The 14,466-nt window shown below is 38.4% G+C and overlaps 3 protein-coding genes across 5 annotated transcripts in view; 2 read left to right on the top strand and 1 right to left on the bottom strand.

Annotated features, from left to right (window-relative positions):
• The window catches only part of LOC116693565 (tyrosine-protein kinase CSK), a 13,516-nt gene extending 10,268 nt beyond the window's left edge, over positions 1–3,248 (top strand). For both annotated transcript variants that reach the window (XM_032522587.1, XM_032522586.1), the window contains exons 8-13: positions 514–613; positions 717–807; positions 890–963; positions 1,496–1,691; positions 1,779–1,865; positions 2,218–3,248. In XM_032522587.1, coding sequence (XP_032378478.1) covers positions 514–613; positions 717–807; positions 890–963; positions 1,496–1,691; positions 1,779–1,865; positions 2,218–2,403 — 734 coding nt within the window. In that variant the 3' untranslated portion in view covers positions 2,404–3,248. The remainder of the gene's footprint in view (positions 1–513; positions 614–716; positions 808–889; positions 964–1,495; positions 1,692–1,778; positions 1,866–2,217) is intronic.
• An 811-nt stretch (positions 3,249–4,059) lies between these two features.
• On the top strand, positions 4,060–9,556 carry mapda (N6-Methyl-AMP deaminase). The gene is made up of 10 exons (XM_032522588.1): positions 4,060–4,326; positions 4,461–4,591; positions 5,137–5,197; positions 5,298–5,385; positions 5,492–5,573; positions 6,993–7,119; positions 7,695–7,775; positions 7,863–8,001; positions 8,092–8,192; positions 9,084–9,556. Exons 1-10 carry the CDS (start codon positions 4,282–4,284, stop codon positions 9,273–9,275), a joined length of 1,047 nt encoding a protein of 348 aa, XP_032378479.1. The 5' UTR covers positions 4,060–4,281; the 3' UTR covers positions 9,276–9,556.
• The window catches only part of nat10 (N-acetyltransferase 10), a 9,045-nt gene continuing 4,020 nt past the window's right edge, over positions 9,442–14,466 (bottom strand). For both annotated transcript variants that reach the window (XM_032522576.1, XM_032522577.1), the window contains exons 13-29: positions 14,030–14,154; positions 13,577–13,727; positions 12,801–12,897; positions 12,565–12,681; positions 12,307–12,408; positions 12,139–12,213; positions 11,932–12,048; positions 11,655–11,788; positions 11,524–11,572; positions 11,342–11,438; positions 11,149–11,256; positions 10,894–11,066; positions 10,672–10,791; positions 10,478–10,576; positions 10,102–10,175; positions 9,935–10,015; positions 9,442–9,857 (exon numbers count right to left, since the gene is read on the bottom strand). In XM_032522576.1, coding sequence (XP_032378467.1) covers positions 9,716–9,857; positions 9,935–10,015; positions 10,102–10,175; positions 10,478–10,576; positions 10,672–10,791; positions 10,894–11,066; positions 11,149–11,256; positions 11,342–11,438; positions 11,524–11,572; positions 11,655–11,788; positions 11,932–12,048; positions 12,139–12,213; positions 12,307–12,408; positions 12,565–12,681; positions 12,801–12,897; positions 13,577–13,727; positions 14,030–14,154 — 1,861 coding nt within the window. In that variant the 3' untranslated portion in view covers positions 9,442–9,715. The remainder of the gene's footprint in view (positions 9,858–9,934; positions 10,016–10,101; positions 10,176–10,477; positions 10,577–10,671; positions 10,792–10,893; positions 11,067–11,148; positions 11,257–11,341; positions 11,439–11,523; positions 11,573–11,654; positions 11,789–11,931; positions 12,049–12,138; positions 12,214–12,306; positions 12,409–12,564; positions 12,682–12,800; positions 12,898–13,576; positions 13,728–14,029; positions 14,155–14,466) is intronic.

Below are 14,466 nucleotides of genomic sequence, written 5' to 3'. Positions count from 1 at the left end.
TTGGAGATTTTTCCATCTTTTCTTGGCTTCTTTATGCACATTACTACAAATTTTTGCCTAGGGTGCCCAAACTTTTGAGCCCCACTGTATGTGGTGGTCTACAAAGTGTCAGGGATGTCCTGCCTTTTAGACTGTCAATGTAGTTTACCCACAAGTACCAATAAAGTAACCTTAACCTGAAACTGAAGTAGCTTTAAGTTTACAACAGGCCTGACTTTAATTTATTGTTGCAGAGATAAGATATGCATAATGAATGACAAATGTGAATTAACATTAATTTGCATTAATTTGTGCAAAGGTTTTGTTAAAAGTAAAGTTAAACCTTAACCAAGCAAACTTGCCTAACTATATTAAATTCCAGGAATAACATTTAACAAAAAAATCTTTTACCTCATTTAATTTTAGTTTTTTTGTTGTTGTTGGTTATATATAGAATAAATGGTGGATAAAAGTACATGTAGACAATGCTAAATGTGAGTTACAGTTCATTGTTATTGTTTTTGATCATTCCAGATGTCATGGTGGGAGACTACAGAGGGACTAAAGTAGCTGTGAAGTGCATAAAAAATGACGCTACTGCACAGGCCTTTATTGCAGAAGCTTCTGTTATGACGTAAAGAAAAAAACCTTTTTATTTTTTTTATTTTTAAGAAACATGAATACACAAGTCACATGTAAACCACATAAAATGTCTCTGTGCTCCTCTTTTTCCTCAGGCAACTACGGCACGATAACCTGGTGCAGCTGCTGGGAGTGATTGTAGAGGAGAATGGGAGTCTGTATATAGTTACTGAGTACATGGCCAAGGTAGATAGCAGACTGCCTGTCTGACAATTTGTCAGCATCCAGAGTACTGTTATAAAGATGTGACATCTTTATTTGTTTTCAGGGCTGTTTGGTTGACTACTTACGTTCCAGAGGCCGGACAGTACTTGGTGGAGATGCTCTACTTAATTTTGTACTGTGCGTATGACTACAGTTGGCTACAATTATACTGTATTAAAGGTAGACCGTGGAGTTTTTGATTACTAGTAGCACTGTGGAGCAATGTTTTGATGAGCAGCTCCCCAAATTGTTTGTATTTTGTGATCTGCATGTCAAATTACTGAATGTGTTTGTAAAATAATCTCTTGCATAGGCCTTCTTTAAAAACGGATCATTATTACCAAATAAAAGGTACAAGAACAAGAACTGTGTGAGGTTTCTAGGTTTTTATGCAATTCCACATATTGACAGCTGGTGATGATTAGAAGTTTGAAAGGCAGCACGGCACCAGTACAAGAGGTGTAGACACATGCAACAAATTGTAGGCAAGAAACACTGAATGAACTAAGCCATGTTTACTTGCAAGAAAACTCCACAGTGAACCCTTAAAGATTGTCTATGTTTTGTTGGATCATAAGGAAATGTGCGCTGTATGTTTTTTAACCCAGGATTGAGAGTATAAAAAGAAAAGTCCTTCAGGTTTGGAACTTTGTTTTCTTGTACTTTACAGAGACGTCTGTGAAGCCATGGCGTACCTGGAAACAAATAACTTTGTCCACCGAGACTTAGCAGCTCGCAACGTTCTTGTGTCAGAAGACAACATAGCCAAAGTCAGTGACTTTGGTTTGACCAAGGAGGCTTCTTCCTCTCAGGACACTGCCAAGCTGCCTGTGAAGTGGACATCCCCAGAGGCCCTTAGAGAAAAGGTGAACTGTTGTTTATAAAAACAATTTCCATGTCGAGTAGTAGTTTGAAACAAACTCTTACATGTGTGTTTTTCTCTTCATCAATAGAAATTTTCCACCAAATCTGATGTTTGGAGCTACGGTATTTTGCTTTGGGAGATTTACTCTTTTGGCCGAGTGCCTTACCCGAGAATTGTAAGTAGCAATATTTTTTTGGAAAGAGGCAGCAAGAAAATATTAAGAAGGAATTAGGGCTTTGATTTAAGACGGAGATTAAGCAATGTATTTAAAGTTTAGATTCTTTCCTATTTCAATGACACTTGATGTGGTAAGTGACTTTATTGTGACTTATAGAACCTAACAATGTTCAATATGTATACCATCTAAAAAGTTTTTTGACGTAATGTAATGACTATAAACTACATTCCTCTAATGAAAATGTGAAAATCAAAACTATATTTTTTGTTTAGAAAAAGTAATGTATATACTGTGTTCTGTAATGTTGGATGTATTTTTGACCAGTTGCATTGCTTCTCCCATTTTGTAGCCATTAAAAGACGTTGTGCCTCGCGTGGAGAAGGGATACAAAATGGATTGTCCAGATGGCTGTCCTGAAGTGGTGTATAACATCATGAAACAGTGCTGGATCTTGGATCCTGCTGCTCGACCAAGCTTTCAAATGTTGAAGGAGTGGCTACAACATATCAGACAAGGGATGGGAAAAAAACAATGATACATCTGACAGAACAGACACACAAAGTGACTTTCTCCTTCTTTCATTTTGACGACTGGACCATAACCTAGGAGGAAAAAAATTGATTTCAAAGGACTTTTTTATTTTTGCAAAGTTCACAACTGTATGCTTTTACACAATGTCCATAAACTGTTAATTAAAACTGTCAACGTTTGTTTCTTAGCGTCATCCCTCACCTTGGGATGTTTAAATGCAATAACTCTTAATTACTGGCTCATTTGCTCTAGTGAGTATTTCTGTTCTCGGTTATCAAGAGTGAATGATTAACTGTCATATCAACAATTCTTTCCTTAGAACACAGTGCTGTCTAGGAGCCACAATGCCTTGACCTATTTAAAAAAAAATAGATATCTTACGTCCTTTATGTTGACGTACTTGGTTATTTTGATTGCATAATTACATTTTATGAACATGTATAGTAGGCCGTAACATAATTGGACTAAGTTGACTGAAACCATGGTATCCATTTAAAGAGGAGAATTGCTTTAAAAGTAGGAATACAGTTTTAATACGTCATTACTCGCTGTATTTTTTTATTATTATTATTTTTTTACAGTTTCCAGGTACATCTTTTTGCATAAATGTTTAAATATTTTGTTAAAAGAAAAGAACTAAGTTATAACTATAATTATGCAGCTTTATTTTTTCATTGCTAGTCTTGAATGAGCTTGAATCCTACTATAAGTCAAAAAGGTCTGGACAAATGCCACGTTTTATATTTATATAATAACACCATTCAGCATTTCATGTATACATCATTCCCATGTGAAAATTTTTCCATCCAACATCAATAATTGTTTTCTTATGGGAATCTTCAGATTGAACCGAATTTCCTGGATTTTTTTATGTAATGAGAAAATGAGAATGTTATTAAGTGTACTGTGCTGGCATTTTTAACAATAAAAAGATTTACATTTACAACTTACATTTTGAAACTAGTTTTGCCAAAGCAACCATTTTTTAGCCTACTTTTTAAAATTCAATGGTTTAAAGTATTTGCTATCTAATATAAAAGTAGTAAATTGTAATTTTAACTAATAAAGTGTATTTTAATGTTACTCAAATACTTTTAATTGTTACCTGAACAATTTTGGTATTAATATATTTTACTATACTTTCTATTATTTATTTTTTGGGGCATTTTAGGCATTTATTTTTATATTACAGATGGAGATATGAAAGGGGAGAGAAACGGGGAATGAACAGGTGCCAGGTTTTTTAGAAACTTTTTTAGAAACTTTCTACTTCCGCCACTGAAATGTTGTCATGTGTTTTGCATAGAAATTCCTGTTCTCAAAATAAACTTAATAACTTGATAATTACAGCCATTATAATATTATAGGTAACGTTGAAAAGCACAACATGTTTTCTGAATTATTTTAAATAAAGGAATGAAGTTTAATAAAAGCTGTAATCCAGTGCAGTGTGCAAACAAGGCAACAGTGCCACCAAGGGATAAGCTTTCTTATATTCAATTTCTTAAAAAAAATATAAATAAAAAAAGGAATATGTGAACATGAAATTCTGCCAAAGATATACATTAATTAATAAGGAAAGAAACGTCACTACCAGAAAGAATCCAAAGATGATATCTTCGAAGGAAAAGCCTTGAATAACATTAGTTTTTAGGCGCCGGGTAGCTCTGCTGGGACTGGAACCCTTTTGTTTCACCGGAAGTAGCAGAACCTTAACGAGGGGACTTGTTTCTGTGTTGCACTGGTGGTGCTACAGAAAAATGTAGACTGACAACCTTCCTTTAACTGTCTATGCTGAAAACAGGCGAGCTGGTTGTCAGCGACTGACTACCGTTACTCAGGGCTCACTGATTATTAAGCCCGGGCTTTGGTAAACTTTGGGATGGATAGTGAGTGTGATGTCTTTTATCGGGAGCTGCCAAAAGTGGTAAGTCACAAATGCATTGGTACATCTTTAGAAGAGAAAGGACTCCGTGGAGCTTAAAAAGTCTTAAATGTATGATAGTTACGGTGATGTAATAGCTGGCTACATGCTAACGTCAGTGTTTTAACCGTCCCCAGGAGCTTCACGCTCATCTCAACGGCTCCGTCAGCTTCCAAACCATCGAGAAACTCATCAGCCGAAAACCGCATCTCAACATTGAACACGGCATGACTGCTATCGGCAAAAGCCAGCGGAGGACACTGGATGAGTGTGTATAACTTTAATGCAAAGTTTAATATAGCCATCATCAGTCATCATCAATTAGACCTAAAGCTACTTAGCTACCTTTAATTGATGGTTATTTCGTCGTCATTTCATTCATTTATTTGATTATTTGACTTATATTAAGTGATGCGATAGAGTATAAATTGTTCAGTGGTAAGCAGTGTGAAGTCGCGCTGCACGATAAGAGGAAAATATGCGCTAACGTTGTGGAAAATCCCCATAACAATATTTTCTAGCTAAATAAACCGATACTAAAATGTACTCAGTTCTGCCTTTCTGCTGCTTTAAGTAAACTGATAAGATGCAACAAATTGCCATAAAGGCACCATTAAAAAAGAATCCTAGTTACATTTTAAAGTGCATTTTTCTACTGATACACTATTAACTAACTCTAAAAATACCTGAGTCTTTCGCAATGTCTTTATTGCGTAATGACATTTAAAAAAAACAGTTATTGTGCAGCCCTAGTGTGAAGGGGATGGGAGGGGGTTCTTAAACATTAAAACAACATGGCGCGCATATCCGCAGGTGTTTTCAGGTCTTCAAGGTCATCCATCAGTTGGTGGACACGGAGGAGGACATCCTGATGGTAAGGATAGGCTGTTTGTTGAAACTAAAATTTGCTTTAGTTGACTTTTGTCTAACTTATCAGAATATCAGTAACAGGTGTTTCTTTTCTGTCTTCCCAGGTGGCTACAGATGTTATCAAGGAGTTTGCAGCTGATGGTGTCAAATATTTAGAGCTGAGAAGTACACCGAGGGAGGAGAAAAACACAGGTAAAGATGTTAACATGGAGCCTAATACTTTGATGATGTGATTAAATGACAGGATTGTTTTATCAAATTATTATAACTTAATAAGTTTATTATCTTTTTCCTATAGGATTGACTAAAAAAAGATATGTTGAAACTGTCATAAAAGCCATCCGACAGTGTAAAAACGAAGGAGTGGACATTGATGTCAGGTAGGCATAGACTGTATTAGGGCTGAACAATATGCAGAAAATACACGATCATTTGTTGAATATCGCAATAACCATATAATATAATGATAATTAAAGTTCTGCGTTTGTGCTGCTTTCCTTATTCTGCTAAATAAAACACATTGCTTGTCTAATTTAAAACAAACGAAAGTAAATAATTTCCACCATTCTTTTAACAAAGAGAACATTGATTAGAATATAGAGGTCACCACTAAACAATGACAGTTATATTTTAACGTGCAGTTTTCTACAGTTATTTTCTTTCAGCTAACACAAAAAACAAAAACAAAAAAGAGTTCTTGATATATCACTGCCTTTTGTGATGTGTTTATTACGCCAGTTAATACTGCTATAAAAAAACAATAGAGGGTTTTCACAACGGATCATCAGACCGGAAGTTGCCATATTGGAGGTACAAAGCACAGGCACTGAAGTAGATCCAAAAAGTCATCAAGGAAAATTGTTAATTATTGCCATGTTTTAGGTTGTACCAATAGGTCAGACCGAGAAAAACATTTGGACTCGGATTTCGACTTCCAAAAGTTATTAAAAAACAGGGAGAAAAAATGCCCGAAGTTATCAGAGGAAAGGAGGTGCTTGTGGTTGGCAAAGCTCAAACTCACTGAGATTGTGTACAGTGTAGATAGCCAACTGGGGCTCTTTGAAATGAAAACCAACAACAATTGAGAGTCACTTGGCTTCACCTTAAGAATTGTAATGATATCATACAGGTAAGGTTAGGTTGATTTAAAGACATTATTACATTACTTACTTTGGCCTTCACAACACAACGGTTGTTAATGACTCGGTACTGCGTCTCCCTTACCCATCCACACACCATATGGTTATAGGCCGTCAAACCTTTGTAGAATTTAAGGTCTGCCGCTGTGTATGGGCTCGGAGAGAAAACCAGGTAGTTGACTATGGATCCAAGAAAAGGGAGCCAACTTGTTGGGATCTGCACTGCCAATAAACTGTAATTTCTCAAAATAGTGTTCCTTTTCTTGTGGTTCAAGTCCTTCCCTATATGCCGTTGCATCTTGGATGCTTTTCTGTTTTTTTATATATGGCTAGATATGTGTACGATCCATCTTCAATCCAACTCCATTATACTCGGTTAAGTTGTTTAGACCAAGTGGCTGAAATATGGCCGCGCGTCTGGGTTACTGCCCAGAACGTCACGTCGGTGAAAACCCTTGATATATTGTGCAGCCCTAGACTGTGTTATTTCAGTGTGCAACAAATCCAGAAATGTATCTCAGGTGTGTGGGGTGTGGCTGTGTTGGACCATCATTGGCTGATGATAATACCACACTGCGGAATGTGTTCCTATTCTGATCCAGTAACTTGAGTGCTGGCCACAGTAGTGCATGGTTCTTAAGGTGCCCATTTGTCCTGAAGGTTTCTGGTGGCAATTGATCGCAGGAATGGGACTGACGTTGCCATGGAGACAGTGAAGCTTGCTGAAGAGTTCATGTTGTCTACTGATGGTTTGGTGGTAGGACTTGACCTCAGTGGAGATCCAACGGTCAGTAAAAATAATAGTTTTACTCTGAATTTTGTGCATCATTTGAGTCGAAACACCCAGTTTTTGATAACTATAGGTTTTCTCGTAATAGCTCAATTGCTTTTTCAAGTGCCAAATAATACTGTTATTGAAAATATAATGACTTGGATCTTGGTGTCAACATATTCTGCCTTATACAGGTGGTAGGTTTATTACTCAACACTCATACTTCTATTATTGAGCATCATGAGAATTAAAACACCTACATGTTAGGTACCAGTTGGTTGAAAGTAAAAAAGCAGCATAGCAAAACTTAATTTTGTCGCTTACCGAAAGTGTGATCTTTGCATTCTGCTGACTGCTGTACAATTTGCTGAGGTTTTCTGGTAATAGCTATGACTTATCCCAGTATGGTAGATTACTTTTTTTTTAAGTGTCAAAAAATATGACTTAGACCTTGTTGTTAACAGTTTTTACATTTTACAGTTGGTGGGTGTATTTCACATACACATTACAACGGTTTTTCCTCCAAGGGGAGGATTGCTGCTGGATTTTGTCACAATATTTCTGTTAATTAATGTACTTTTAATTTTAAGGTTGGTCACGGAAAAGACCTAATTCCTGCTCTACAGAGGGCCAAGAACTGTGGACTGAAGTTGTCACTGCATCTCTCAGAAGTATGACCATAACATTTTTAAGGTTATTCGTTATCTTTAGTCACGTTTACTGTGAGTGAGCTGACATTACAACAAACACTGTTGCAGGTACCTACCCAGCTGGAGGAGTCTGATCTACTGTTGAACCTTCCTCCAGACAGGATTGGTCACGGCACCTTCTTGCATCCTGAAATGGGTGGATCTCAAAGTCTTGTTGACAAAGTGGTGCAGAACAACATACCGCTGGGTAAGAGGGATATGAAATGATTACATTTCTTTGGTGTGCACAATAAGGTGACTTGTTTTTTGATTTCTTAACTTTTTTTTTTTCTTGTAGAGCTTTGCCTGACATCAAATGTCAAAGGACAAACTGTACCGTGTTACTCCAAACATCATTTCAAGTACTGGTACCAGATGGGGCATCCAAGTGTGATTTGTGTAGGTGTATTCTCTTTGCACTTCACAGACAGTGATACCAACAGTATTAATTCATTTGTTACAGGTTTTTCTCACAAAATCCTTTTTTTCCAACTAAACCAAACTTTTTTTTTTTAATGACATACTATACAATTTTTTTATGTTGTGACTTTTTTTGATGTGCTATAACTTTTTATGACTTATTTCATAACATGTCTTGCCATGACACATACCAGAGATTCACCAGTATTAAACTGTCATTTATTTAACAAGTAAGTAAATTGAAAAAGAATAACAAAGGCATGTCGCATGTGAATGTTAATCAGTAATGTAGGGTGTTCTTGTATGACAGTGTGGCGTGTGTGCATGTTGTGATTGTACAAAAAGCGCAAAGGAGAACCAAAGATAAACTTAAAATGCCACATCACCATGGAGGGTACATATCGGAGAGAGATAGAGAATGAGTAGAAGGGCCTACGTTTATAATCTGGGAGGCCCAGGCCCAGGTGCCACCAGAAGGCACTGATAACTAGCCCATCCCACAATCATCCAATTGACCACACAAACACTGATGACTAATACGACTTTTTTGATATATTATATACTTTGACATACTGTACTATGACTTTTTTTGACATAATCTACAATGACTGACATATTGTACTATTCTTACTTTTAAAATTCATACTGACCTATTATACCATGTGATTTTTTATGACCTACTATACTTTTGTTATGACATACAACACTGATATTCTTTATGATATACTATGATTCTTTTTGGAAATAGGCTGGCTCCTTAAATTGTCGTCAAAACTTTGAGAACCCTTGATGTAGAACCTGAGATAATGCCTAATGGTGAGAAAAATCAAAAGTTCTCCAATAATATTTTTATTCTTTGTCACATTACAGACTGATGATAAGGGGGTCTTCAGTACAGACTTGTCTCAGGAATATCAGCTGGCAGCTTCAACGTTTGGTCTCAGTCGGGAAGCCGTATGGAAACTCTCCCAGCAGGCCATAGACTATATATTTGCACCAGACACCGTGAAACAGCAGCTCAAACACAAGTGGATAGAAATACAACCTCAGGTGTTCAAGTGACTGGTTCAGTCAAACGTACAGCCAACCATACCTCAAATTTTTGTTTAAAAGACTTTTCCTATAATATTTTACAAGTCTTTGTAGAAATCCATGACAACTAAAATACTGTGAAAATGTTTGAAATAACTAAAAGTAAATTAAACCTATATCGTACAAGTGTGTTATTTTTTGTTGATATGCAGTTTCTGTGCAGTGTTGTACACAGCATGAATCAAGGCAACAAACTTGTTATGACATACTGAAGAAATGCAGGTGTATTTGGACAGCAGAATAAAAAAAAACTATATGCTGAGGATAAAAGAAATGACAGCAGATATCCAGTCTTTTGGGTGTTTTTCAGTATCTGCAAGTCAGTCCAAGATTAGACAAACTTAAAAATAACAGATCATATCAATGCAACTTTGTGCGTACACACTGTCCTGTCACAGCTCCGTTTACTGTCAAGCCTTTTTTCCAAATTTGCCATGCTTGTCCTTGCTCTTCTTGAATTTGCTGTGTTGCATTTCCTTCTTTATTTTCCCATGCTCGGGAGCCCCATTGCTTGCTTTGGTGTTTCCTCCATCCAACTTTCTCTTTTTGTCACTGTTAAGAGTAGGAAATTGTTACAAACATTTCCATAACAACCAAACTTTTGCCAAAAGTACTGAATACAACTGCACCTCTTGATGCTGACGATAGCGGTGTTCCCTGCTTTCTTCAACACCTGGTCCCATTCCTCATCATCTCCACGGATCTTGTACCTGTAAATACAACAGGACATTACAAATACAGTAAATGCTACACACAAATAATTACTAAGGACATCCCTTCCGAAGCTCATACTCACTCTTCCATGTCCATTTCCTTCACTTTCTCTACATCCTGCTTGTGTCTCTCCTCAAACTCTTTAGCTGCTTCATTCTGTAAGTGACAAATACATTTTTCTCAAACAAAAAAGGTAAGGGAATGCAAATAACAGTTTATCATTAATGTGTTGATTCTTTTCAGTTAATTGCAAGATCTATAAAATGGAGAAAAAACCCTTTACACTTTGCTAGGGCTCGAGGTGACCCTGTCAAGCTCCAAATCCAACTATATTTAATTTACAATTCTATAAAAAGAAAAGCAACACATTCTCACATTTAAAGCTGAAACCAGCAAATGTTTTGCATGTTTGCATGATAAATGACTTGAATGATAATTCTAAATTGTTGACCACATACCAGATCATCATTAAGGCTTCTGACAGTCGGCTCCATGGAAACGTCTTTAGTGGTCGCCATCTTTGCCTCAATAGCTTTTTCTTGGATGCTGGTGAAGACCTAGGAGAGTAAACACATTAAAAAGGTATTAATGTTGTTTTTATGGCATCTTCTTTATATCATCTTATTCAATGGATTATGACTTCAAGACTTACTTGCACAATTTTCCGGATTAGACGGTTGAAGAGGCCCATGAGTTGCGAGCTTGGGAGTTCAATTTCCTTTTCTAACTGTTCTACTGATTTGTGCTGTAACCCTATGCCCAGCAGTAATGCCTATGAAAGAACAGGGACAATCAACAACTGTATGACAATCTATTCTATCACAAAGAAACTGTTCACGACAAACAACAGACCATAACTAATGGGAAATCTTACACACTGTGCGGCTGAGAGAGAGATGTCACCGAGCTGCTTGAGGAAAAACATGCGAGACACTGTTGGGATCAGGTCCATGATGAGGTGGTAGTCCACCATGCTCCTCGAATACAACTCCAGACGTTTGAGGTCGTAGGGGCTAAAATGGGATGCCAGCTCGGCGCTACTGAGAACTGTGAAGGTCAAAGACAAGTTAGATCAGGTCTGCGAGTTGCAGAGAAAACCTGATCAGGTCAGTTAGTAGAGGAGTCTTACTGCTCGTCTCCTCCTTGGACTTCTTGTTCTGCAGGATGCTGAGCGACAGGCTTGGATGGAAGCGGCTGAACTGGTAGGAGAGGAGGGACAGGAAGCGCCGGCGGAAATCTGAGGAAAACAAAAACTGTCAGTCCATAATATTTAAACAAACCAGACCTCCAGAGATAGTGGAGGAAAAGTTGTGGAAGTTCACCTTTCCAGAATGCAGACAGCCACTGGCTCTGCTCTGGGGCTTCATCTGTGTTCAGCTCCTTCAGCATCACGCAGGAGTGCTCTCCTGTCAGGTCATTCTGAGACAACCACACACCTATCATTACAACATGTGACAACAGCACAATGTGCAGAAACAAACCAGAACATTTATTTTATACTTACAGGGGTTTGTCTTAAGTAGACTGGAGTATAACCCGCTTTCCTCCAGAACCTGTTGCAAGAGTTTTTGACATTTCTAAATCTGCAAAAAATATTACGATCACTTCACATTCTCCATATTAAAAGAAACTCACTTGAGTAGCTGTGTAGTGAGACCATAGGAAACTCCTAGATAGTCCAGTCTCTCTGCTCTCCTCTCACTCAGCTTCAGCAGCAAAGGAGGGAGTTTCTTCCGTGGAGTGATCACCTCCTCCAGCAAACTGACCGCCTGGACAACAAGAGACACCAACAAGGCTATTGTAACAGAAGTGTGCATTTAATCTGCTTTATCTAATCTCTGAATTGTATTCTTACTCTAGTTACACGTCATGTGAGTAATGAATAGCTTCCAAATACATTTAATTGTGTTACCTCACTGCTGACGGATGTGATCTCATTGTGATTTGACGGTGTACTCTCATCCATGGTGGGAAACTTGCCCTCATAGTACATCTGCAGCAGTTGGAGAGCTCTGGAGCCGTAGCCCATCTGGTGGTTAGATGGAAAACCAGTTACATATAGTACATCCAGATGAATTAAACACTGGACAAATACCCTGAGGACTTTGCAAGCTCTTACCCCTTGGTAATCTGGATTGACAGCAATTCTCACCACTCTGCCTCCAGAGAGGCCGCCAAACTCTGGGTCTTGGAACTACAAGGAAAAGAGCAGATTGTAATTCAGATTTGTGTCTGTGGAAACGTGAGCTGTAATGATTTTGTCAAAAGCTTTGTGACTAGCGTGTACCTGTTCTGACACCGTCCAGGGAATGAGGTCACCAGAGGCTTTTTTCCCTCTGGACAGACTGTTTAGGATGGACTGCCGAGATATTTCTCCCTCCAGACACACCTGAGGGAAAAAGGAAGAACAAAAACATAAGTCTAGTTAATAAACTTGACAAATTAAAAAATAAGAGGGGGGGGGGGTTTGAAGTTGTGTCTGAATGCTTTAGGTAAGTTAGGAATGGCTGATTTGGTGGAAGTCTTTCTTCTGAAAGGGTCTCACCTGCACCACAGCGAGGACCTCAGGTAGTGAGTTCTGTGTAGGAGGAACAGGTGGCAGGAGGCAGAAGAGGTGATGGGCCGGAGCATCGGACAACATCTGCAGGTCGTTTGGTGAATTCTGGATTCCAAGAAAACATTTGAGTCAGTGAGTAAAAACAAGGGTGACTCAACACTGTATGCAAGACATTATGCTCTCCAGGAAAAACAAGTTATTTTAACAAAAGCTAACAATATCACCTTGTAGTGCGATGCCACATAGAGGGCCATCAACCTCTGCAGGAAAGCCTCAGATGCCTTGTGGTAACAGAATAGTGTGTCTCTGTTCACATAATATCTGGACAGAGTGGGTTTAGGAGTGTCTCTCTCTCTCAGACAAATCAGCAAAGAAGCATTTAGTTACATGATTTACAGTGGTATACAAAAAATTACAGATTTATTACAAACAATCCGATATCCTGCAATTTGAATCCCTAATGATCAGTCGGATTATCTGATTAACGTAAGATTATGGTTTTAGTCCAACATAAGAAACTTTCTGGGTAAGCCCCAACGTAAATTCTATCTTTAGAAATATTTTAAGTGGATCTGATTAACAAGAGCACAGAGATGAATTGTTTATTATTTGAATACCTCCTAAGAGCAGGCAATAATCAATTAGTCATTCACTTTGACTTTAATGCAAAAGAAAATTTCACATTTGCTGCTTTTTTTGTCTTATTTGGTAGTAAATTGAATATAATTATAATATTTGTGTATTTTCTGACCAAACAATCAATAAAGTAAAAATAAAGCAATCATCATTTGTAGCTCTATCACACATGTCGCCTTGGATATCGTTATTTCTTCCCCCCTTTTTGTTAAAAAAAAAAAACTTTCTGTCAGTGCTCCATGACCAAAAAGGCACTGGCAAAAAGACTGGAGTCGGTCCTGGGTGGATGTGGCTCTTGTGGAGGCCTATAGGATGGGTTAAATGCAGATGACAGTGACAGCCATTTAACATGCATAAAGGATACAGGTCACAAGTCTGTGGAAGTGGGCAGCCAGAAATAAGCCTGGGTATGTTCAGACAGTCCAGACAGAGCAGGTCATTCAGCCACTTCTCAACAGCGTCTCCCGGAGCATACCGAATGGACTCGTGAAGAGAAACCTCAATGAGGGAGCGAGCTGTGAACAGAGACAGATAAACAGCAGTCAGTCCATCCGTTTTCTGACAGTTATCCCACATTGGACAACTCCAGATAAGGAGTTTGGTTCCAGACCCACTGCCGTGTGTAGGTGAGCCCAGCTAAATCTAGTCCACATCCCACACTAGCGCTGGTTCCACGTCGCTAGAACCAGTCTATTATCCCAGAGGGCAGCATGCCTAGGTCCCCGTCTTAACCTACCAGCAGACCCTCACCAGCGAGCTTCCCTTTTAGGTCTGGCTCCGGGGGGGGTATGGTTACACTGAACACACAGATATTTACCTGTTGCTAGCCTCTCTGTGTTGGTGCTCCTGTTCTCGGCAGACATGCTCTGCTGACTGTCTGCACTCTGCTGCCTCAACTGCTGAATCAGTTTGAGGGAAAGGGAGCGCCCAGTGCCTTCATACCTGTGAGACAAAGAGAGGCAAAGGACAACTGAAACTTAGAAATGCAAATAGCAAGAGGATGAAAGGATTAGGCAACTCATCGATCAACAGAAATATTAACTATGTGTAATCACTGGTTGCAGCTTTCCAAATGCTAATTTTATTTGTCTTTTTTTTTTAATTTGCCTTTTTTGGTTTTTCATCACAAAAAAAAAGTCCCTGGTAACTGCTACTATTTTTAGTACTACCTCAGTTGAGGTGAAAACCTGCAGACTACTGATTGGTCGGAGAGGATAGTCACTATTCACTGCGTCATCATTGCTCGCAACAGAC

The sequence above is a fragment of the Etheostoma spectabile genome, chromosome 8 (assembly GCF_008692095.1).
Source record: "Etheostoma spectabile isolate EspeVRDwgs_2016 chromosome 8, UIUC_Espe_1.0, whole genome shotgun sequence".
Taxonomy (NCBI): domain Eukaryota; kingdom Metazoa; phylum Chordata; class Actinopteri; order Perciformes; family Percidae; genus Etheostoma; species Etheostoma spectabile.
Note: the sequence above shows the minus strand (reverse complement) of the source record. Positions and strands in the feature narration are given on the sequence as shown.

Excerpts from the sequence above, each read along its gene's own strand:
- mapda (XM_032522588.1), top strand. The coding sequence starts at position 4,282 with ATGGATAGTGAGTGTGATGTCTTTTATCGGGAGCTGCCAAAAGTG. Across the intron at positions 5,574-6,992 it reads GGAGTGGACATTGATGTCAG|GTTTCTGGTGGCAATTGATC; the intron begins GTAGGCATAGAC and ends TTTGTCCTGAAG. Across the intron at positions 8,193-9,083 it reads GGCATCCAAGTGTGATTTGT|ACTGATGATAAGGGGGTCTT; the intron begins GTAGGTGTATTC and ends GTCACATTACAG.